The 25795-nt window shown below is 37.0% G+C and overlaps 1 protein-coding gene across 2 annotated transcripts in view; it reads left to right on the forward strand.

The window, feature by feature from the left end:
* The window catches only part of PIK3R3 (phosphoinositide-3-kinase regulatory subunit 3), a 132544-nt gene that overhangs the window by 100993 nt on the left and 5756 nt on the right, over positions 1–25795 (forward strand). For both annotated transcript variants that reach the window (XM_058717562.1, XM_058717563.1), the window contains 6 exons: positions 2392–2572; positions 3024–3149; positions 17308–17450; positions 19894–20070; positions 23043–23117; positions 23540–23710. In XM_058717562.1, the coding sequence (XP_058573545.1) occupies positions 2392–2572; positions 3024–3149; positions 17308–17450; positions 19894–20070; positions 23043–23117; positions 23540–23710 (873 nt within the window). The remainder of the gene's footprint in view (positions 1–2391; positions 2573–3023; positions 3150–17307; positions 17451–19893; positions 20071–23042; positions 23118–23539; positions 23711–25795) is intronic.

Here is a 25795-nt window from a genome sequence, read left to right on the forward strand (position 1 = left end):
ATATATATATATATCATGTTCTTAGTTCTCCTTTTACTTTATTAATTGCTCTCTCTTGGTTTCTTTTGCTGGTTCTTCCTCATCTTCCTAACTGCTAACCATTGGTGAACCCCAGGACTTAGACCTTGGACCTCTTCTCTTATTTGACTGTACTCATTTCAAATAACATCTGTAGACTGACAGCTCTTGATTCTATAACTCTAGCCCAGACCTTTCTCCTGAACTTTAGATTCTTCAAATAGGTTGCTGGATTGTCTACTCTTGTACATTCATTAGGCATCTCAATCTTAACATGTCTAAAAGCAAAATATTTTTCCCCTTTAAACATGCTCTTTTTATACAGCCTTCTTCATTTTGATAAATAACAATTCCATTCTTCTAATTGCTTAAGATAAAAAACTTGAAATCATCTTTATGTTGTTTCTCTCTCTTCTACCCATCTATGTCTATGCCATCAGCATGTCTGGTAGGCTCTCTCTTCAAAATATATTCTGAGTCCCACCATTTCTCACTATATCGTCTTTGTTCAGGATGGATGCCATCCCTCTTGCCTAGATTATTTTAACAGTCTCCCAACTGATCTTTCTACTTCTACACCTGCTCATTTTGAATGGTTTCTTCTCACTCCAGCAGCTAGAGTGAGCCTTTTAAAATACATGAGAGATGGTATCATTCGGCTCAGAATCCTCTTGTGTTTTCCCATCTTATTCAGTAAAAGTCAATACCCTTAAGATGGCTTACAGGTTGTTACATGATATGAGCTCCTTTTACATCTCTTACTTCTCTCCTACTAGTATTCTCCCTTTTGCTCATTCAGCCCCAGTGTCATTGGCCTCCTTGCTGTTCCTTGAACATGCCAAACATGCTTCTACCTCAGGGGCTCTGCACTTGCTGTTCCCTCTGCTTGGACCCTTATATACCTGCTGTGCTAGTTCCCTCACTTCATTTAGGACTCTGCTTAAATGTCACCTGAATAGAGCGGTTTTCTTTGTGCAATATATATAAAAAAGAAATCCCTGCACCCCCAGAACTATCTCTTGCCTTTACTCTGCTTTATTTTTTTCCGTAGGACGTATTACCATTTGATATATCTAGCTGTTTGTTGTTATATTCTATCTTAATGAGAAATTCTTCATCTTCTTTATAAACTTAAAGATAGAAATACGTTCCTCATGCTCCTAAATTGGAAGTCTGGCTTGTTCATCACTATATGCACTGTACTTTGTACAGTTCCTGGCATATAGCAGATATTCAAAATTTTTGAACGAATGAGTGCCTTTTTTACTTTTCTCTAGAGAGACCAGGTTGTATTTATTGTGAATATATGTGTGGGTGTACACACCTGTAGTAACTACATAAGATTAGGTGGTCCTTCCGATACGTATTTTGTAGGAATAGTTCTTCATCCATCTAAATCTTGACTTTCTATAAGCATTATTAAATCAATCCATAGATTGAACCTATTGTGTTTGACCTTTCATTTGTCAATGAGGCATTGACAAATCCCAGTGTCTCTTTTATTATGTGTAATAGCATGGCAGAAAGAGATGTAGAGACATATTTTCCCCCCATTAAGTCTGCAAGTATTATAAGAAGAGTTGAGTGGGAATGGTGCAGTGTTTTGCTTGATAGAATGAATCAACCTGCTGTGGTTTGATTATACTGTGTGGGACTTGGAAAACACTGCCATTTTAAGCTTTGGTTATATATTATCTTTAAGGAAACATTGGATATGACTCAGTAAACAAAAGTGGTCTAAACTATTTAAGAGTCAAATTACCCCATTCTAATATAAACGATTCTTCAAAAGCTATACCTTATAAAACAGTTGAATGACAATTGAATCATTTACTTATTGTGATGGTTTAAATAAATAGTCACTTCCAAGAATTATAAGCAAATATAAAAGACAAAATAATGCAAGGTACTAGATTAAATTACTCAGTTATAAATCATTCAAGGAGCTTAATTATGTTTGGGCATTCACAATAAAACCTTGAATGTGTTGGTGATTTCTGTGTGACAAATGTTTATCATCCCCCTTCATACAGAAATGACTTCTGCTTCCCTCCAAAGACACACAATCACATATCTTTAGGTCCTAAAGAGATTATCTCTGTTCTTCCTGAAAAAATATTAATTGAATTTAAATTTAAAAATTCATTCAGAAAATAAACAAAAGATATAATTTACTTTTGTTTTAGTTATTTTTCTGGTCAGGTATATTGACCTTTAGTAACCAAGATATTTTATAGACAAAAGAAATAGTTGTTAAAATGATAAGATATTGTATGTACTTTTACACACATAATTATATGGAAATGTATATGAAAATAGTACTTTGATAGAATTTTTGGAAAAAAAAATCTACAGTTGTTGTTTTGTTCACAGGAAGGGAGGCAATAATAAGTTAATAAAGATCTATCATCGAGATGGTAAATACGGCTTTTCTGATCCTCTGACATTTAATTCTGTGGTGGAGCTCATTAACCACTATCATCATGAATCTCTTGCTCAGTACAATCCCAAACTTGATGTGAAGCTCATGTACCCAGTGTCCAGATACCAACAGGTATGATTAGTTCTTGATAGTTATTCAACAAGTCATTTTTAACATCATTTCATTTTAATTTACCAGGCTTATCAGTTTAAAAAAAGAAAAAAAAAAGAAATGTAGTCATTTTAAATTTCCTACTTAATATGTAAGGTATTTTTGGAACTTATTCTGTGGCTACTATTCCTTAATAGCTGGTTGCATGTATTTACTAACTTTATATAAAAATACTTCTGTTTGTTTCCTATTTATACTTCATTTCTTAATTTTTAAAATATTAACTATTTTGATATAATCTAAAGGCTGATAATAGTGTTAACAAAAGAATTTAGTGCTTTTGGATGCTTGATATTAATACAGTGACTTAAACTTATAGTAGAAATGCAATTTAAAAATAAATAGGTGTGGAAAAATTCATGTGTCAGAATTCTTAACATTCTTTATTTCTTTTTTTTTTTTAACTGTATAGGATCAATTGGTAAAAGAAGATAACATTGATGCAGTAGGTAAAAAACTCCAAGAGTACCACTCTCAGTATCAGGAAAAGAGTAAGGAGTATGACAGGCTATATGAGGAATACACCAGAACATCACAGGTTAGTATATTTTTGTTGGTTAGTCCAGCAAGTATGCAATATTATAGTTACATTAGATTTTCTGTAATTCACCTGACAATCTTTAGCTGTTTTAATATCTTACACAACCTTTTTGAGACTTTGGAGTGATACAAATTCTTCTCTCATTTGTAAATCACTTTGGTTAAGGGCATAATTTTTTTTCAGTTAGTATTAACTAGGATAAGGTTTGACTGCAGGTGATAAAAAATAACAAAATAGCAAAGGCTTTGGATAGAAATTTATTTTTCTGTCATGTATAGGCAGTGCCAAGGATATTATGTCAACTCCACAGTCATTAGGGGTTAGGGTTCTTCTGTTTTGATGCTTTGCTATCTGTAGAAGTTGGCTTACTCCAGTATCAGTCATCACAACAATATTCTAGCAAACAAGAAGGAAGAATAGAAACAGAAAGCACTTTCCTGTTTTTAAGGCTACTTCCTAGAAGAAGTACACACTGCTTCTACTTTCATCCTACTGGCAAGGCAGCTGCAGGTCACAACACTGTAGTGGAGGTGAAGAAAGCTAGTTATTTGGTCAGGTGTGCCCGACTAACATTTGAGAGTTTTCTGAGGAAGAAGGAACTAATGTAATTATGAGACCACTGGTAGTCTTTTGTTTGTTTGTTTGTTTATTTTATTTATTTTTAAAATTTATTTTGAGAGAGAGAGAGAGAGAAAATGCCATGAGCTGGGGAGGGGTAGAGAGAGAATCCTCTATCACTGCAGAGCCTGACTCGGGGCTCGAACTCCCAAACCATGAGATCATGACTTGAGCCGAAATCAAGAATCAGATGCCCAAGCAACTGAGCTACGCAGACGCCCAAGACCACTACTAGTCTTAACCACACAGTTTCTGGATCATAAAGCTTAATAATATTTCTTTTATCTTATATATGTGATAGAACAAAATTGTGAAGAGTAATCTAGTTCTTTTCCTAGATCTGTTTTTTCCTAGTTCTTTTCCTAGAAATGTTTTTGATTTTTTTTAGTTACATTTGGATTGGCTTAATTTGCCCTAAGTTATTATATAATATATAAAAGGTGCTAGGAATTTTTATGAAGGTGCAAGTCTTCAGGGGAGTTTATCCATTGCAGTATTTGGGTCATTGGTGGCCTAAGAAAATATATCTAACTGGGTTTCTTATGCACATTCTTTTGAAACACAGGTTATTTGAACGTCAAATAACTTACAGAAGCTTTAGTCTATGTTGATTAGTCCATGTTATGGTGGCATTAGTCCATTCTACTAAATTCATAGTGAATCCTCAGTGCAGTAATAACTTGCCTGAGTCCTTTATCGAACATAACAGTAAGTGGGTTTTTTCTAGTGTTTGTTTTCTATTGTGTTATTATTACTGCTCTTTATTATTTCCTTTTTATTTTTATTTTTGCTTTCAATTTAATTTGCTCTTCTTTTACTAGCTTGAGGTGAATTTTGTTCACTGGCTTTAAAACTTTTTTTTTTTTACAGTTATTTATTCATTCATTCATTTATTTATTTTGAGAGAGGGAGAGAGCACGAGTGAGTGAGGGACAGAGAGGCAGAGAGAGTGCGGAGCCCCGAAGTGGGGCTCAAGTTCCCCCAAAGCAGGGCTGCCGCTCACCTGAAGTGGGTGAACCGCGAGATCATGACCTGAGCTGAGGTCGGATGCTTAACTGACTGAGCCATCCAGGTGCCCCCAAAACTTTATTTTCTAATATAAGCACTTAAAGCTATACATTTCCTTCTAAGCATTGCTATAGGTACATCCTACAAATTTTGTTATACTGTTATTTTCCTTATTCAGTTTTAAATATTTTCTAATTTCCCTTGTGATTTGTTCTTTGGCCATATGTTCTTCAATTTCTAAATATTTGAGGCTTCTCTAGATATATTACTTCTAGTATATCTTCCAATTCATTGTAGTCAGTGAACATATTCATTAAGGTTATGGTGTTTTGAAATTTATTGACTTACGACCTAGTTAATCTGCCTTATCTTAGTAAACTTGTGCACTGACAAAGACTAGTAAAGTTGTTGGGATAGTGCCCTTGTAGTTGTTGGTGTAGTCCTCTCCAAGTATCAGTTTGGTCAAGGTGATTCATAGTGTCATTCAGATATTCCATATCTTTACTGAATTTTCTTTTTTGCCTGTACTTTCAGTTAATTAGAAGGAATCTTAAAGTCTCTACTTACAATTGTAGGTTTGTCTATTTATCTTTTTAGTTTTGTTAGCTTTTGCTTTATGTGTATTGAAATTCTATTAAGTGCTTACGTATTTATAGTAAATTTTTTCCTTTATCAATATGAAATGTTCCTCTTTATATCTGGTAATCCTCCTGGTCTTAAAGTCTGCTTTTTCTAATATATCCCCAACAGCTTTCATATACTTGTTATTTTCAGGATATATCTCTTTCTGTCCTTTTATTTTCCATCTGTTTGTGTCTATATTATAGTTAAAGTGCATCTTTTATAGATAATAATATATAGTTGGGTATGGCTTTGTAAAAAATCCAGCCTGACAATTTCTGCCTTTTAATTGGAGTGTGTAATCCATTTGTATGTCTTACAATTATTGGTATGGTTGGGTTTATGTTTACTTTTTTGCTATTTGTTTTCTATTTGCTTTATCTGTTTTTTGTTTCTCAACAACTCTTTCACAGTTGTCTTTTGGGTCAAACATTTTTTTTTTTTAATGTCTATTTTTGAGAGAGAGCATGAGCAGGGGAGGGGCAGAGAGAGAGACACACACACAGAATCTGAAGCAGACTCCAGGCTCTGAGCTGTCAGCACAGAGCCTGATGCGGGGCTCGAACCCACAAACTGTGAGATCATGACCTGAGACGAAGTTGGACACTTAATTGACTGAGTCACCCAGGCACCCCTGGGTCAAACATTTTTTAGTATTCCATTTTGATTCCTCATCTGGCTTTTTTGCTATGACTGTCTTTTTTTTTCCCCCATAGGAAGTTGTTCTAAGGATTACAGCATGCATTCTTAATCATAGTTATTTAACTTCATATCGTGTCATGTAGCATATAAATATAATAACCCTGTTTTATATCATTCTGTTTTTATCTCTTATTGTTATCATATATTTTATATTTACCTATGTTACCCCCCATAATTCATTCTTGTTATATTTGCCTATTCTAAGTACCTTATATAAATGAAATCTTATAATAATTGTTCTTTGGCTTACTTCACTAATTACAATGTTTTCAAGGGAAATACATGTTGTAGCATATATCAAAATGTCACTTTTTATGGCTGAATGATATTGCATTTGAAGGGAAATATGGCATTTTGTTTATCCATTCATCTGTTGATGGCATTGGGTCATTTTCCAGTTTCCAGCCATTGTGAATAATCCTGCTTATGAACCTGCTGTACAAATAACTGTTCAAATCTCTGCTTTCATTTCTTTTGGATATATACCTAGGAGTGGAATTGCTGGATCATATGGTACTACGTTTAACCTTTTAAGAAACTGACAAACTGTTTTCCACGCTGGCAAAACTATTTTACATTCCTACCATTAATGCATGAAGATTCCAGTTTTTCCACATTCTAAGACTTGTTACTATTTTTTTTTATCTTTAATTTTTTATAGCCACCCTAGTAGTCATAAGTAATACTGTTTTTGTTATTGTTGAGTTTTAGGAGTTTTTTTTTTAAAGGAATTTCTTTTTTTTTTAATGTTTATTTATTTTGAGAGAGAATGTGAGTGGGGAGGGGCACAGAGAGAGGGAGACAGAGAGAATCCCAAGCAGGTTCCACGCTAAGTGCAAAGCCGGATGTGAGACTTAAACTCGTGAACCATGAGATCATGACCTGAGCCGAAACCAAGAGTCAGCTGCTTAACCGACTGAACCACCGAGGCACCCCCCTTGGAGCTTTTTTTTTAAATCCCTTATCAGATCTATGATTATCAGATATTTTCCCCATTTTGTAGGTTGTTGTTTTGCTTTTTTAATATCATCCTTTGATGTGCAAATGTTCTTAATTTTGATTAAGTCCAATTTTTTTCTTTTGTTGCCTATGCTTTTGTTATCATATTCATGAAGTTGTTGCCAAATCCAATGTCATATTTTCTCCAGTGTCTACTTCTAAGAGTTTATTGTTTTTACTCTTAAATGTAGGTCTTTGATCCATTTTGAGTTAACTTTTATATGTGATGTGAGTTAAGGTCCCAGCTTTATTGTTGTACATGTGAAAATACATTTTCCCTGCACTGTGGTCCCAACACCATTTCTCCATTGAATGGTCTTGCGATATTTACTGAATTGAGACATAGATCATAGGTGTGAGGGTTTATTTTTGGGCTTCCTATTGCGCACTCTCTTAGTCTGCATGTCTATCCTTATGTCGTTACCATATTCAAAATATGTTAAACTATTAACATAGCTTCTTAATAAGCTTTGAAATCAGCAGGTGTGAATCTTCCAACTTCGTTCTTTTTCAAGATTGTTTTGGCTATTCTAGGTCCCTTTCAATTCCATATGAATTTGAGGTTGAGTTTTTCTGTTTCTAAAAAAAAATGCAGTTGGGATTTTGATAGAGATTGCATTGAATCTGTATATTATTTTGGGTAAGTATTGTTATCTTAACAATATTAAGTCTTCCAATCCATGAACAAGATGTCTTTCCATTTATGTATGTCTTCTTTAATTTCTTTCAGTATTGTTTTATAGTTTTCAGTGTATGAGTTTCTTACCTCCTTGGTTAAATTTATTCCTAAATATTTTATTATTTTTGATGCTGTTGTTGATGGGATTATATCCTTACTTTCCCTGCTAGTATATAGAATACAGAATATTCTATACACAGTTGCTAGTGTATAGAATACAGTTGATTTTGTGTGTTGATTTTGTATTCTGCAACTTTGCTAAATTTATTAGCTCTAACAGTTTTTGATGGATTCTTTAGGATTTTGTACCTATAAGATAATGTCATTTGAGATAATTTTACTTCTTCCTCTCCAATATGAATGTCCTGTATTTTTTTTTTAATTTTTTAATGTTTATTTATTTGTGAGAGAGAGAGTGAGCGAGCGACAGAGTGTGAGTGGGGGAGGGGAAGAGAGAGAGGGAGACACAGAATTCGAAGCAAGCTCCAGGCTCTGAGCTGTCAGCACAGAGCCCGACGCAGGGCCTGAACCCACAAACCATGAGATCATGACCCGAGCCGAAGTCAGACACTCAACTGACTGAGCCACCCAGATGCCCCATGAATGTCCCATATTTCTTTTCATTGCCTAATTGCTTTGGCTAGAACTTTAAGTACTTTGTTAAATAAAAGTGGAGAAAGTGGATGGATATCCTTGTCTCGTTCATGACTTAGGAGAAAGTTAGCCCATTTCACCATTGAGTATGATGTTAAGCTTGTGTTTTTTATATATAGCTGTATTAGTTTCCTAGGTCTGTTGTAACAAAGTACAACACACAAGAGGTACCTGGGTGGCTCAGTCGGTTGAGCATCTAACTTCAGCTCAGGTCATGATCTCGTGGTTCGTGGGTTTGAGCACTGCGTTGGGCTCTGTGCTGACAGCTCAGAGCCTAGAGCCTGCTTTGGATTCTGTCTCCCTCTCTCTCTGCCCCTCCCCCACTCACTCTGTGTCTCCCAAGGATGAATAAACATTAAAAGAATTTTTTTTAAAAAACCCAAAAAACAAAAACAAAGTACAACAAACTGGGTGTCCTAAAACAACAGAAATTTATTGTTTCACTGTTCTAGGGACTCCAAATCCAAAATCAAGGTGTTGGTAGGGCCCTCTCTTTCTGGAGGCTCTGGGGAAGACCATTCCTTGTTTTTCTTAGCTTCTGTTGGTTGCTGGCAGTCCTTGGCATTCTTTGGGTTGGACATACCACTTCTGTTTATGCCTTCATTATCAGTAGCATTCTCCCTCTGTGTCTCTGCTTTCTTTTTTATAAGGATACTAACCAGTCATTGGATTAGGGCCCATCCACTTCCAGTATCACCTCATTTTAATTCACTAAAGACTCTCTTTCCTAGTAAGATCACATTCCAAGGTCCTGAGGATTAGGACTGATCAAGATATGACCAAGATATGATCATAAGATAATGTGGGAACACAATTCAATCTATAACAATGGCCTTTATATGATGAAGAAGTTTCCTTTTATTTCTAGTTTATGGTTTTTATCATGCAAGGATGTTGGATTTTGTCAGATGTTTTGTCTGCATCAATTAAGATGATCGTGGTTTGTTTTTTTTCCCTTCAGCCTATTAATGTTGTGTATTGACTGATTTTCGTATGTTGAACCACCCTTGCATTCCTGGGATAAATTCCATGTGGTAATCGTATACAGTTAAAGCCCTTTCAATACGCTGCTAAATTTAGTTGACTAGTATTTTGTTGAGGATTTTTGCATCTGTATTCAAAAGGCATGTTGTTCTGTAGTTTTCTTGCAGTCTCTTGATTTAGCTTCAGGATCAGAGTAATGATGGCCTTGTGAATGAGTTAGCAAGTGTTCCTTCCTCCTTCTAGTTTTTGGGAAGCGTTGGTGTTAATTCTTCTTTAAATGTTTGGTAAACTTCACTAGTGAAGCTATCTGATCCTGGGCTTTCCTTTGTTGGGAAGTTTTTGATTACTGCTTCAATTTTCTTATTGATTATTGGTCTATTTAGATTTTCTTTTTGAGTCAGTTTTGGTAGTTGTGTGTTTCTAGGAATTTGTCCATTTCATCTAGGTTATCCAGTCTATTGGCATAAATTTTATGCAGCATTCTCTTAACAATTTTTATTTCTGTAAAGTGGGTAGTATGGCCCCCTTTAAACTTAACAATTTAGTAATTTGAGTCTTTTTTTCCCCTTAATCTAACTAAAGGTTTGTCAATTTTGGTGATCTTGTTAAAGAACCACTTTTTAGTTTTGTCGATTTTCTCTATTTTTCTATTTTCTATTTCATTTACCTTTTTAATCTTTATTATTTCCTTCTGCTAGCTTTGGGTTTAGTTTGCTCTTCTTTTTCTAGTTGAAGGATAGTACTGCTTGAATATAGACTTCTTGGTTGACAGTTTTTTTTCTTTTAAGATTTCTATGCCATCCCACTGCCTTCTGGCCTCCATGGTTTCTGACAGGAAAACAGCTATTAATTTTATTGAAGATCTTTGTACATGACACATTTCTTCTCTCTTGCTTCTTTCAAGATTCTCTTTTGACAATTTGACTATAATGTGAAATACATGTTTCTTATATCTTTGTCTATAGTTTATAGTTATCTGTGGAAGGTGTAGTCAGCAGGGAGCTATTCTAGTATAACCGTAACTCACGGTTTCCTGTTTGACCCTAGTATTTATATTATTGATTTTTCCAGCCTCATAGCCACTGATCTTATTTCCAGGGTAGTGTCCATGGTGGGCAGTGTTAAGGTAGATACTGCAACTGGATCTTCAGGGTATTAGGGGATACTACCCTATGAGGATTACAGATTAGGAATGAGCTATAGTACTGACTGGGAAAAGGTATGGGATTACAGCCAGAAATGCTGTAATGGTCTATTTTCCTATATGAGAAGTTTACTTCCATTTTATTTTCAGGTTGAATTTTATTAATTAGTTATTCAGAATGATCTTAATACTTTTTCTTTCTTCATGATACTTGAGCTATATCTCTGGTGTGCCTGTGTGTGTATGCTTTTTTTACCCTGCTAATTTCATTTTCTCTCTGTATTCCTTTAGCTTTTCCAGATGAATTATCTGTGATGAGGCCAGTGTTTGGGGTAGAATGGGGAAAAAGTTACTGAAGCCTCTTTAGATTGAATCAACATAAGTGGGCAACATTAGGGGATGGTGAAATGATCATACATATATATAATAGAACATTATACAACTATTAAAATAGGTTTTCAGAAATTATTTTAACTTTGATTTTTAAAAAGTACAAAGGTTATATAAATATGTATGCTAAATTCAATATAGATTATTGCTGAATTATTAAATTCAGTATAAATTATTGCTGAATTATTATTATGAATTATTGCATACAGAATAAAAGTCCTGATTTCTTGGAGTCAACTGCTGCTAACTATGTGCTTTTTAGGAATTCCTAATGACCTGAGAAATGCTTATGATATAGTTGCAGGCAAAGGAAACAGCATGTAGAAGTGTGTGAACAGTGATTTCAGCTGTGGGTGTACTCACTAATCTGAAGGAAAACTTTATAAAAATATGCTGGAATGTTTGGGGTGATAGAATTAACAGGATTTGGGAAAACTACAGTTAAAAACAGAAAGGAGGAAATAATAGAAATAATATACACATTAATAACAATAATATATATAACAAAAATGACCTTTTTTAAAAAAACAAAATGATATGCAGTTATTCTATTACCATCAAAAAAATGAGATAAAGTCTATATTTACTGATTCTGAGTGATTTCTAAGATACATTAAGTAAAAAAAGCAAGGTAGGGAAAAAATGTATGTGGTATACTATCATTTATTGTTAAAATATATCATGACTAATGTATTCAGTAAATGTTTTTGGATGTATAGTCCCCCCACCCCACCTTTTTTTTTTTTTCCTGATTCCCTGTTTCCATTTCTTTCTATCCTTTTGTCATTCATTCATTCATTCATTCATTCATATTCTCTCTCTCTCTCTCTCTCTCTCTCTCTCTCAAATATAGTTGGGGTTGCCATTATCTCCATCTTATAGATGGGAACTTAAAGCATAGAAAGACTCTCTTAAGGGACATAACCAGTTTTTAACATTACCAAGATTAGATTATAAATCTCCTAAATTCAAACTCAGTTTCTTTGTAGCATCTAGGCATGATACTGTGCTTGACTCTAGAAGCACAGAGGGAGAGATGAGACTCTGTTCTACAGAAGGTTGAAGTACTCTGACAGCATTTGTCAAACACAATGTACATTAGCCAAAAAGGCATGTTTTGATCCCTTTTCTCTCCATCAAACAAAACATTGATGGATGACTATATTTGTGTATGTATATTTATTTAAAGGGCAACATACAACACTGTTTAATCTCACAAAGAATATTGAGTGAAGGAATACATATACATATTCTATGGGTCTATTCATAGAAGGTACAAAACAAGGTAAACGTTAACTTTTTGATTTTGGTTGGGAACATAAAGTGGTAAAATCATAAAGAATAACAAGGAAATGATCCTCATAAAGGGCAGGATAGTGTTATTACCAAGGTGGGGGAAGTAGAGTGGGCAGAGACAGGGAGTTATGATCCAGAAAGGATACATAAGGAATTTCTGGGGTTGCTGGTAGTGAATGTTCATTTTATAATAATTTGTTACGCTCTGCATTTTTTTATGCACTTACATTATCTCATACTAAAAAATTGGTAAACATTGAAAACACATGGCTGTATGCAAAAACAATACGATTATTTCTGTAGATAAGAGGTGGAACAGAAAACCATAATAAAAATTATAAATGGAATTTGCAGATCTGGAAATAAGCAGAGACAACTGAGAACGGAGAGTTTGACCTCCCTGGTGGTTCCTTCTTGGTCATCTTTGCTGATTTCTCATCTTTGACCTTGGGCCTTTTCTTTTTTCTGGTTATTTATTCACTCTCTGGTGATCTCAAACAGCCTCATGGCTTTACATATGATCTATATGCTGGTAACTCCCAAATTTATGTCTCTGCTTCTTCTAACTTCTCTTAATTGTAGACTCATATATATCCAATTGCCTTTCCAACAGCTCCATTTGGATGTTTAATAGATATCTCTCAGACTTAACATGTCAAACTGAATTCATGAACAAAGTTGAACTCAGGGCTGTTCTATCCTTTGCCTTACCTGTCGGAGTTGAGAGAAGTCATGTCCTCTCTTAGGTAAAAAGCCTTGAAGCCATCCCAGACTCTTTCTTGTACACCTTCCATCAAATCCAGTAAGAATTTCTGTTGACTTTACCTTTAGAATATAGCCAGAATGCAACCCCTTCTCCTCACATCCACTGCTGATACCTTGATCTAAGTCACTATCATTTCTTACTTTGATTTACCCCAGAAACGTCCTAACTGATCTTCTTGCCCTTATCCATGCTTCACTCTCCCTGATCAATTCTCAACAGAGCAGCTAGGAGATGCAGGTGTGCCCTGCATTTTGCAAGTTCTCATTACACCACTTGGCTTTTATGAAAGACCTACATTAGTACTTGTTTTCACTAACTGAAATAAATCTGAAGAGTTCTGCTTTTACAAAAAAAGGCAAAAAGTGACAATAACATTCAGAGTTTGTTTTGCATCAAGCTGTTACAAAGGCAGTGTGCACCCCAAGCAGTGGGAATGGTGCTGCCAAGTTCCCTCCCCGGGAACTACACTCAGCATCTCAGCATCAAGCCGCTGTAGCTTTGAACTGTGTCTGTGAGCATCTGTGCTTCTCTCCATTTACTTTGTGCACCTGTTAGTAAGATGTGTCCTAAGGTATTCGGAAAAAAAAGCCTAAGAGAAGTTATTTTTTGAGTTTGGGAACGCTGCAAAAATTTTTTCCATGTAAATTAATGTTAATTGTTTCTTTGCTTTATGCCATTTTGGCTTGTGAAAGGTTTCATAGGAACTCTATGTAGGGGAAACCTATACTTGTAAAACCTAGGTAGGATCACAGTACTCCTTTAACACCTGTCTGTGGTTCCACGGTTTACACATAGGAAAGCCAGAGTGCTTTCTACAGTGCCCAGCATAATCTGCGCTCCTCTTCCTCCCTGGCCTCATTACTTCTCTCTTCTTCTCCAACCATGCTATCCTCTTTGGTGTTCTTCGAATATACTAGACCTGCTTCCTACCTTTGAGTGTTTTACTGGCCACTTCCTTGCCTGAAACACTCCCCCACTGCACCGCCTGCCCAGATAGTCAGCTGGCTAACCCCCTCCCCTCCTTCAAGTCTTTGCTCAAAGGTTGTCATCTCAACAAGGTGTGCACATGAGCTGGGGAACAGCAGAGAAAGAGGGAGAGAATCTCAAGCAGGTGCCATACTGTCAGCTCAGAGCCTGATGTGGGGCTTGATCTTACCAACTGTGAGGATCATGACCTGAGCTGAAATGAAGAGTCAGATGCTTAAGTGACTGAGTCACCCAGGTGCCCCTAGAACTGCATTTCCGCTTTCTTGTCATGACTGGAGGAAGCAAAGAAGGCTCCACATGTTGTCCGCATGCTCAGTAATACTGGGGATTTAACCACAGAGTATGAGTTCTGAGCAGCTGGTGTGAGACTGCATTCTGGACTTGGAATCCTTGGTTGGGGAGCTGGGTATGGGAGTAGATGGAGGAAACTGCAAAAACCACTAAGTTGAAGCTAGGAGAGGGCTAAATCTGGGTGTGCGAGAACTGAGAGAAAGACATAAGATGGCTGAGCAGAGAAGAGCCATGAGGTTTAAGGCTTTGGGAGGTGGAGGAAGAGGAAGATCCAGTGATTATTAGCAGTACAGGAGATGTGCTGGGACAGTGAGGATAGTGAGTGTTAAAGGGAAGTTAAAGAATTGATCTCCTCTGTTTATAAATGTTTTAATATTTATAAGTGTTATAGACTGCCTAAGGTTTCTTGAAACCTTAGATAAAATTTGGATTGCTTTGTTGGAAGTGAATTCTTCCCAGAGAATGGGAAGAGATGGTGTATCCTGAGTCATAGTTGGCACAGGATGAGAATAGATTGCATGTGGGGATATTTGACATCTGGATTACATGTAATTAGGAGGAATTGATAGGATTTAGGGATGGATTGGGATAGGGGACAGGAATTGGGCAATGAGATCATTGATAACCTTGGAAAGACAGTCTCTGTGGAATGGTAGGTACAGAAGCCGGAAAAGAGTGAGTTGGAGCGAGAATGAGAGATGAGGAAAGAGAGACAGCCTATATAGATAGTTTGTTCAAGGAACTTAATTGACTGGAAGAGAATTTAGGGTTAAGGGATTATTTTTTCAAAGTGGTGTTACTAGAACCTGTTTGTATGCTGATGAGAAGGAACCATAAGAAGGGCTGGAGAGGAGAAAGGAGAGAAGGGGTGTAGATATAGGTAGATTTACAGTTTTTTTGTGGTAGGTATTGTGACATTGTTTATGGGGCAGCTGCTGCTTCGGCAATGCTATAAATACTTTTCCCTTTGCTGCTTTACCTACCAACACAAATACCAGTTATAGTAAAGTCTAAATTATTAGTGTCTTCTTTAAGGATATAGGGCCAGGGCTTCATAGGTAATTTTTGATCTTGCAAAGGAGCCAAGACCCTCCACTGTAATTTAAGAGTTGCAGAATTTGTAGCTAGATATTTAGATATGGGCATTCCAATAAGTTTACAGCACTATTTGAGATATGTATAACTTCAAGCACGTGGAACATCATAAGGTTCTTGTAGCCTCCATGAAGCCTCTGTAAAGAAGTAATTCACCCTGATTTGATTGTCTCTGCCATGACATGGAACAAAACCTTATCAGAGTTCGGAAATCTGTTTCACCTGTGTGTTCTGAAACCTGGAGGGCAGACTTCATGTTTTATTAATCTCTTTACCACCACACTGTACTTTCTGTATAGTGGATTCTCGGTAATCATTTGTTAAAATTAATCAATGCTGGATAGTTTTGAGGAATTATCCCATAAACACCACAACTTTAAAAACTGTAAATATTCAGGATAGCAATTTTCTAGACCTTTAAAATATTTCTTGACTTTCTAATATAAATTTTACAAAATTTTAACGCTCTGAAGACTTGGGGGAATCTGAGTTCAGATGCTGAAGTCTAAAAAAAACCTCAGAGCTCATCAAAATGTATAGGACTACTTATCCTAGTGCTAAATGGCTTAGCCTACTGGGCATTTGTTTGTGAAGTTTTTAGTTTTTCATCTTATTCTGCATATAATTTTATTTTTTTTAAGTTTATTTATTTTGAGAGAGAGAGCAAACCAGCAGGGGAGGGTCAGAGAGAGGGGGACAGAAGATCTGAAACGGGCTGTGCGCTGACAGTAGAGTGCCTGATGTAGGGCTCGAACTCCCAAACCTTGGGATCATGACCTGAGCCGAAGTCAGACGTTTAACCTACTGAGCCACCCAGATGCTCCTCTGCATCTGACTTAGCTGCTATTCTTCCCCCTTTCATTTTCTGCTTTTCCTTTTCTTTTTAAAGATTTTTTGGGGAGCGTCTGGGTGGCTCAGTCGGTTAAGTGTCCGACTTTGGATCAGGTCATGATCTCACAGTTTGTGGGTTTGAACCCTGTGTCGGGCTCTGTGCTGGCAGTGTGGGGCCTGTAAGTTGCTTCAGATTTGTCTCCCTCTCTCTCTGCCCCTCCCTGACTCATGCTCTGTCTCTGTCTCTCTCAAGAATAAACATTAAAAAAAAATTTAAGATTTTTTTTATTGTTAAGTAATTTGTATGCCCAATGTGGGGCTCAAATTTATAACCCTGAGGTTAAGCATCTGATGCTCTACTGATTGAACCATCCAGGCACCCCTCATTTTCTGCTTCTGAGATTAATCTACTGGTGAATCTGTTTAGAAAAACTACATGTTTTAGAAATGATAATAAGAATAAATAGACTCTATAGGACTTTTCTGGGAATAAGGCTTTGTACGTTGGTGTATGGACTCCTCCACTGTATCCATTCACTTCTTCAGCGCCTTTTGGGGGTCAGCACTACAATAAGTGCAAAAACATAATTTTATCTTTGTCTTCAAAGTGTTCAGGGCACTTGGGTGGCTCAGTCGGTTAAGCATTGGACTCTTGATTTCAACTCAGGTCATGATCTCACGGTTTGTGAGATTGAGCCCCTTGTTGGGCTCTGCTCTGACAGCATGGAGCCTCCTTGGGATTCTCTCTCTTCCTCTCTTCCGCTTGTGCACACATGTTTTCTCTCTATATCAAAATAAACAAACATTAAAAAAAAAATATCTGAAAGTGTTTAGGGTTAATCTAACCAACTCAGGCCTTTTTGTGGATCTCAGCTATATTTCAAGTAATAGTTTTTTTTTTCTTCTATTTTAGGGTTTGAGTGATGTATTTTGATATAAGTATTAAGAGTGGGAGTTAAATAAGTAAGAGTTGTTTTAGCCATCTTTCATTTTCTATGGAATTGTAATTAGAATTACAAGATTTAAGACCAAGGTTACCAGAAAAAAAAAAAAAGATAAAGTGTATGTCTTTTCTTTTTCTCCTTTGTAGGAAATACAGATGAAAAGGACTGCAATTGAAGCTTTTAATGAAACAATTAAAATATTTGAAGAGCAGTGTCACACACAAGAACAGCATAGCAAAGAATATATCGAGCGATTTCGCAGAGAGGGGAATGAAAAGGAAATTGAACGGTAAATCTATCTAACACTTCCAAGTGCATCAATGAGAAGAGACTTCTTTTCTTCCCCAATAATCTCTGTTGTGTCTGCTTTTACCCCTGTAAACTTCACAGTCCTGCTATATGGAACTATTTGCTGTTCCCACTAATGGCACCAAATTGAACTGCCTCTGTTCTGTGTTCCTTCTATGTCCTTCCAAATTTTTAACTCCTGCTCATCCTTTAGGATTTAGCTTACACGTGACTTTTTTAAGAAAAATTTCCCTGATTTTCTAGACTGGTTTAGGAGCTTTTTGTCCCTACCCCTACAGTATCTGGTCCTGATTCCTACTGTGACTTTGCCAAATGTCACACCCACTAAACTGCAAGCTTGTTGGTGAAATAAGGATGGTGGCTTATTTTCCCTGATAGCTCCAGCATCTGTTATGGTACCTGAACGTACATGGTGATGCTCACTGAATATTTGTTGAACTGAAAATAAATAGCAGCAGTCTGAGAATAAATTGGAGGCTGAACAAGACTATGGGCAGGAAGACCAGCTTGACTCTTGCAGGTGACTGCAGTGTTTGTGGTCATCAGGTTAAATGATGGTGAGGGCCTGAACCAGAGCAATGGCAGGAAAGGAGGGGGAATTAATGGAAATACTGAGGACTTGATACCTGACTAGATATGGTAGGTGTGGGAGAAGTCAAAGATTACTCCTAGATTTCTAGGATTCCTAGATTATTTCTTAGACTAAGGAATGGTGTTATTTACTAAAATAGAAAGTACGTGAGGAAAGTTCAGGGTTGGAACCAATGAATTTGAAGTTCCTGTGAGAAACCAAATGGAGTTGTCTGAGAAGCAGGCAGCTGGTTATTTGGTTTTGGAACTCAAGGTACAGAAAGGATTTGGGAGGCATAAGTGTGTAGGTTATACTAAGGTTATAAGTGTAAAGTTATACTAAGAATGAGATTACACAGAGAGTGTGCAGCATGAGAAATATTGGGTCTGGCAACTAAAAGGATATTGGAAGCCTTTATCATAGCAAATTTAGTGGAATATTGGGAGACCGAGCCAAGTAACAGTGGGATGAGGAAAGAAAAAGTGGATAGTAGATAAAAATGAATCATTTGCAAGGGAAAGGCATAATTACTTCTCATACTAGTATCAAAGTGTCAGTGAACTTCTGTGTGCATAAGAATAGGGCTAAGTGCTGTTGAGGCAGGATAGCTTAATGGTTAAAACCATTAAAACCATGGGCTTGGATTCTGTATTGACCACTTACTAGTTGTGTAACCTTGGGTAAGTTACTTAATTCTCTAAGCCCATTTCCTCCTCCGTAAACTGGATAATATCTTTTTGAAATGCGTTGAGAATCAAGTGATAGACACATACATGTATACTTATGTTGCAGAAAGGCATGTGTGTGTATGTATGTATCTTGGCATATGATATCAATAAATGGCATTATTAAGATGAAGAAATAGAAAAGAACTTGTGGTTCAGTTGCAAAGGGAGGTAAAGTATCTGAAGAAGAAATTTTAACATGAATATAAAACCATGTATTATATTAAGTGACAAATGAGTGACACAGAAATTGTCTTCAGAGCACAGCAAAACTTTGTGTGCTAGAAAAGCTTAGGGCCATTATCTGCTGAGTGCTTACCAGGATGTACCAGGCACTGTTTAGTCCTTTTAGATGTATTACTACATTTAATTCACATAATAATTTAGTGAAGTAGGTACTGTTATAGGGCCCATTTAAACAAATGAGGAGATAAAGGCACAAAGAGGTTAGGTAACTTGCCCATAGCCACACAAGTGGCAGGGCAGAGATTCAAACTTAGGCAGCCTGACTCCAAAGCTGTTAATCTTAACTGTTATATTGTGCTACCTCTTGAATATCATACATAGAGATTTACTTGTTTAGTCATGGCTGGATCCAGGGCCCAAACAAGGTCATCAGTATTCTCTCTTATACCCTGTATTTTGCCTTAGGTTTTCTCTGTGTTGGCTTCATCCTTAGGCAGGCTTTCCCTATGAGGTTGGTGGTATAGCTGCTGGGAGTCCTAGAATCACATATTTATAACTTAGCAATTGAGTGGAAAGAGAGAATCTCTGTTTATAATAGTTCTAGCAAAAGTCCTAGAATTGACTCTCATTGGGTCAATTCGGGTATTATTCTCATTCCTGAACTAGTCACTGTGGTCTGAGTGTGGCAATAGGATGTAATGGTGGAATACTTTTATTGCCCAGGCTGGGTTGTGTGAATATTCATCATGACTCTGAGATGGGGGCAGGGAGCCCTTACCTACAGGGAACATCAAGGTGCCATTACCAAGAGCGAGAATGGATATGGACCAGGCAAAAACAACAAATATCCACCACACCTAAGATACTAGGACTATGCTCATACTATAGAATGCTTCTGTTTGGTTCCTGGTTTAGCCTTAATATGTCAAATGTTTTCACAGAATTATGATGAATTATGACAAATTGAAATCACGTCTGGGTGAGATTCATGATAGCAAAATGCGTCTAGAGCAAGATTTGAAGAAACAAGCTTTGGACAACCGAGAAATAGATAAAAAAATGAACAGTATCAAACCTGACCTGATCCAGCTGCGCAAGATCCGAGATCAGCACCTTGTGTGAGTAATCTGAGCCCATATGGGAGAAAACCCCAGCACCACATTACTGCTGGCATTAGACATGTTAGAGGTAGAAAAGATTTGTAATTAAGAAACCAGCCAGTGAGATTATAAGAATTTAGGAAAGCAATCCTGGTTAGTAGTTGGCAATACCAGAGTTTACCTAAAGTCAGCGTGTGGGGCAAATCAGAATGTAGCATTCTAGACTCCAGTCCATACAAATGGAAATTTCAGAGGGTGGGTGTGGTGTGGGCAGTGTGGTGTAGTTTAAAAAGTACAGGTTAATGTTTGCCTATATGTGGGGAAATAATGTTTGCCTATAAATGGGGCTTAGGGTGGAAAGCCACCACCATGGGGTGAAAACTCCCGAGGTTAGCTAGCGAGATACTGTAAATGGGATCATGAGTGAAATTACTTTCTGTCTGACGCCAGAATACTATTGTACTTTAATCACAAACTCCATTTGCCCCTCAGATCCTTTGCTTCTTACACACACAAGTTTACGATTACTGACTGTTTTCTCCATGGCCATGTGTGTAAGATCTTGTTTTCTTCATGTTCACCACATGGGTAATATCTTGTGAGCCCAATAAATACGGAGATGAAGCCCCTGTTCGGGGCTCTTGTCTTCTCCTGGACATTAGCCTTCCTCATATTCAATTCTGTGTCCACTCTCTTGCACAAGAGAGAACTCCAGACTCATAATCTGTGACACCTACATACAAAAACCAGAATCTTTGATTACATAGAACCACAGAAATAGAAACTACCCCTCATAGGCATAGACAAGGACACTAATAGTGGGGGCCTACAAATAAGTATATAGGACAGTCTATTAAAGGGTTTTTATATTTAAGAAATGAAACTCTGTAGTCAAGTAATAGAAATGTGCTGATGGCAGGCATGCAAGATAATTTGACCTAAGGATTTAAATAGTTAAAACCCAACTATTTAATATTATGGAAAACTATATGGTTTAGTTAGATATAGGGACATTATTTAAATATAGATTGAAAGATATATCATCAGAACAAGGTGTTAGATTTTTAGAACAAATGACTTTTATAGAAGGAAAGAATCCATGAAAAAGGAAAATAGGTTTTGTTCTAGGTAATGAATGGACTGTTATGAAATATGTTTATGGGTGACTTTCAAGCGTGTAACATAACTTTATTCAAACTCATGGCAGAAGACAGAGTAAAAACCTCTGACTGGGTTTTCTGTAGGCTTCAGGGTTTCTTTGTGTGAGAAAGAGAGTGGGGAGAAAATAAAAGCTTAGAGGTTGGAACAGTAGCTGTTGAGTTTCAGTAGAGTAAAATTTAAGGTGATAAGTTTTGAGGGCAAACAATTACAACTATGCTGTGCTGAATAGTTTTTAGTAACTCCTCTTTAGGGATCATTTCAGTTTGCTATTGTGGCCAAAAAAAAAAAAAAAAAAAAAAAGTCCAGCAAGTACACCTAGCATACAGAAGAACTTTGGAAAGAAGGCAAGGAAGTACCCTTGTCTAAAATTAGGGTGTGTCTGCTCTTGGAAAGCTTATGTGGTTCTGGTCACATAGTGAAACTGAAGAAAGGCCCAAGAAGAAGACTTATGCCATGGACCAATGGAATGAATGGAAGCCCTTGTTTTCTCTGGAAAGTGATGAGATTAAGAAATATACCATCCCTTGGGGCACCTGGGTGGCTCGGTCGGTTGAGTGTCCGACTTCAGCTCAGGTCACGATCTCGCGGTCCGTGAGTTTGAGCCCCGCTCTGGGCTGATGGCTCAGAGCCTGGAGTCTGCTTCCGATTCTGTGTCTCCCTCTCTTTCTGCCCCTCCCCCATTCATGCTCTGTCTCTCTCTGTCTCAAAAAAAAAAAAAAAAAAAAAAAAAAAGTTAAAAAAAAGAAATATACCATCCCAAGAGGCATGAATAAGTATGGCAAATTAAACCTTGAAAGCTCCTTTAACAAATAATGTAGGCTAAATATAAAAGAGAGCTCACATCATGTGTGATAAATCATCACCTGGTGGTAAAGACACATAGGGTTTTTAGGGAGGTATTTGTTGAATATCTACTAGATGCTGGCACTGTTTTCAGCAGTGGGGACATGAACAACAGGACAGACTCCTTTCTTTAAAGCAGCTTACATTTTAGTGGGGAAGACAAACATAAGTGAAAATATAAAATAATGTCAGGAAAGTGCTATGAAGGTGATAAGGTAAAGTATAGAGAATAGCAAGGGGATAGCATTCATTGGGATGATTAGGGCAGTCCTCCCAGAGAGATGATGTTTATGATGAGACCTGAGTGATCAGGAGCCTGGTTGGAGGATGGTGATGAAAGAGTTTTTATACTCAAGTTTTAGACCAGTGGCCATGTCAAAAGAACTAAATGTAATGGTTTATGTTGTTTTGCATCTAAAGTGTAGGTTTGGTATATTTAAAAATACTATGATTTGCCTAGTGATAAAGTAAATTTGTATTAATTACTCAGATTGTCACCCTGAATTTCTTGTGGCTTGCTTAGGTGCAAATAATAGGCCTTGAAATTGTTTTGGAATGTTTAACTCAATATAGTAGGCCATCCAGGACTTCAGTCTTCTGGCTTAGTGGAGATTGCTAATGTGACACCATGCTCATGTAACTAATGATTTCAGAAACACGTGTCACCCTCTGTTTGAGTGCAAGTGTATGTGTGCTTATGGTGGTACATATGTGCTTATGGTATGTGTGCTTATGGCCTTCTAGAAAAGGAAAATTGAAAAATGAGGTAAGTGCCTAATTTCAGGTACCTCCCTGTGTTTCTGCTTTTTTGCAGAAAGTTGAAGGAAAAGTTAAGGAGAAACTAGTTTAAGGAAATCTCTGGCCATTCTTAGTGGGAATGGGTTAAAATAAAAGGTTCCTGGACTCTGGAAATTTGGTTGGCTTGGACATGTCTACTTTGGGCAGAGTTGGCACAGATACTGACACTGGTGTCTTCCCTCTGGCAGATGGCTCAATCACAAAGGAGTCAGACAGAAACGCCTAAATGCCTGGCTGGGAATCAAGAATGAAGATGCTGATGAGTAAGTTATTTACCTTTCTGTCAGAGGGTTTTGTTCCCAATATAAGACATGAGCCCTCTTCATACATGCTAAATGTTGGTTCTCATTGTCACTTGAGGACATTGAATCAAGAACTTTGCACCTCTTGAATTGAATTACTTGAAGAGTACTTAAGGTCAGAGACCTGCTGAGCCACATGAAACCTAGGTGCATAAGCATTGCTCATTCAGACAGTCATGTGTCAGCTGATTGGATGAGACATGTGAATTTTGTGCTTTCTGCACCATAGCAAATAATGAAGCTGTTAAAAACCATATAAGTAATTATTGTTTCACTTTGTCATTTTGTGGTTAAAGATTTAGAAGAGTGTCTTATTCATGAGTTTGCTTTTAGATATAAAGTAACCTGATTGTTAGAATAACATTTTAACATTTAATTTTTAGGACCTATTTTATCAATGAGGAAGATGAAAACCTGCCCCATTATGATGAGAAAACCTGGTTTGTTGAGGATATCAATCGAGTACAAGCAGAGGACTTGCTTTATGGGAAACCTGATGGTGCATTCTTAATTCGTGAGAGTAGCAAGAAAGGATGTTATGCTTGCTCTGTGGTGTAAGTCTTCTCTGGGGGGTTAACCTTTTGAAAACTTTTGCATTGATTAATAGAAACTCAGCCCCTCATCAAATTCAGTTAAAATTATTTCAAGTACAGTAATGAGGACCCATGGCTTAGACCATTAATATTTGTACAAGGAAAACAGTTTGTTGCTTTAGGAGAAATGATATCTGAAATTCTTTAGGGGATTTTAATTTTTTGAAAAAATTAAAAAAATTTTTTTTAATGTTCATTTTTGAGAGAGGGAGAGAGAATGAGTGGGGGAGGGGTAGAGAGAGAGAGGGAGACACAGCATCTGAAGCAGGCTCCAGGCTCCAAGCTGTCAGCATAGAGTCCCATGCTGTGGAGCTCCAATTCACAAACCATGAGATCATAACCTGAGTCGGAGCTTAACCAACTGAGCCACCCAGACACGCCTGGGGGAATTTAATTTAAATGGTAAGTAGATTAGGCCCTGCAATGTTACTACTGGATTTCAGGTATTTGTGAAAAGTAATGAGTTCTTCAATTGAAAAGATCACATAATTCTTTAGTAGTCTCCTCATGTCTAATTTGGGCTTCAGTGTCAGTTTAAGTAAGGCTTGATTAAGAACTGTTTTTACTTCAGAAGAAAAACTATATAAATTTTATACTTAAATAGTATTCTGTTGGGGTACTGATAGAAAATATTGGGTATTTTCCATAAGATGATTTTATGACTTTGTTTGGAAAAGTCTATTCTATTAGTTTCCTTTTTTAAAAACAGTTTTTAATGTTTATGAGAGAGACAGAATGAGAGTGAGGAAGGGGCAGAGAGAGAAGGAGACACAGAATCCAGTGCAGGCTCCAGGCTCTGAGCTATTAGCACAGAGCCCAATGTGGGGCTCGAACTCCCAAACCGTGAGATCATGACCTGAGCTGAAGTTGGACGCTTGATTTCCAGTTTCTTTGCATTGTGGTTAGAAATCATATTATGTGAGATTTCAACATATCTCTCAACGTTTGAGACGTATTAACGTTTTAAACGTATTGAGACTCGTGGCCTAACCTCTGGTCTATCCTGGATCATGTTTCACGTGCACTTGAGAAGAATGTGTATTCTGCAGTTGTTAGGTGTAGTGTTCTGGATAGATCAGTGAGGTCTAGTTGTTTTATAGTATTGTTCAAGCCTTCTGCTTCCTTTTTGATCTAGATCTACCCCTAATCAAATTTTTTATCCCAAATGGCAATAAGGATCAGAGTTGAATCCTTAACCTACGAATACAGGCATTGCTGGCTGCAGGTCTTTAGCCTGAGAAGGCTGTAGAGTTAAGCAATTTCTTCTTAAGCTTCTTTATGATGTCATTAACAAATTAAAATGGAAAAACGAGTGAGTTCCATGTGTGACTTCCTACTACATAATCATGTGAATTTTGCTATAAGAATCTCCTAAAAAACTACTTAAGCAAATGTTCTAGGTATATTGGGAGATTACTGTAGGCAGAATGGCTGGTAAACAAGTGGAAGTCTTTGTGTTGCCAGACTTTTGCTTACAGCCATCCTCAGCATGAATGCCAGCATGATATTTGACTGCAGGTAGTTTTCATAAGCAAGGGAGCTCTACATTGCTGTGGACTTCAATGTGGTCAAGTCTGAGGCTAAAGGAAGGAGAAAAAGAGTACACCTTTGCAAGAGACTCAGCCTAACCATAGGTTAGGTCACGAGTCTCAGAGTATGTTTAAAATGTTAATATGTCTCAAACATTGTGAGGTATGTTGAAATATCACAAAATATGATTTCTAACCACAATGCAAAGAAACTGGAAATCAAAAACAGAAATTTGGGAAATCCTCAAATGTCCGACTTCAGCTCAGGTCATGATCTTGCAGTTCGTGGGTTCAAGCCCCGTGTCGGGCTCTGTGCTGACAGCTCAGAGCCTGGAGCCTGCTTAGGATTCTGTGTCTCCCTGTCTCCCTCTGCCCTTCCCCTGCTTGTGCTCTCTCTCTCTCAAAAATAAACAAACATTAAAAAAAAATCAACAGAATATATACTGCATTAATAGGATAATGGACAAAAATTACATGATTATTTCAGTAGACTCACAAAAAGCATTTGACAAAATCT

Source organism: Neofelis nebulosa, chromosome 2 (genome assembly GCF_028018385.1).
Source record: "Neofelis nebulosa isolate mNeoNeb1 chromosome 2, mNeoNeb1.pri, whole genome shotgun sequence".
NCBI classification, from domain to species: Eukaryota; Metazoa; Chordata; class Mammalia; order Carnivora; family Felidae; genus Neofelis; species Neofelis nebulosa.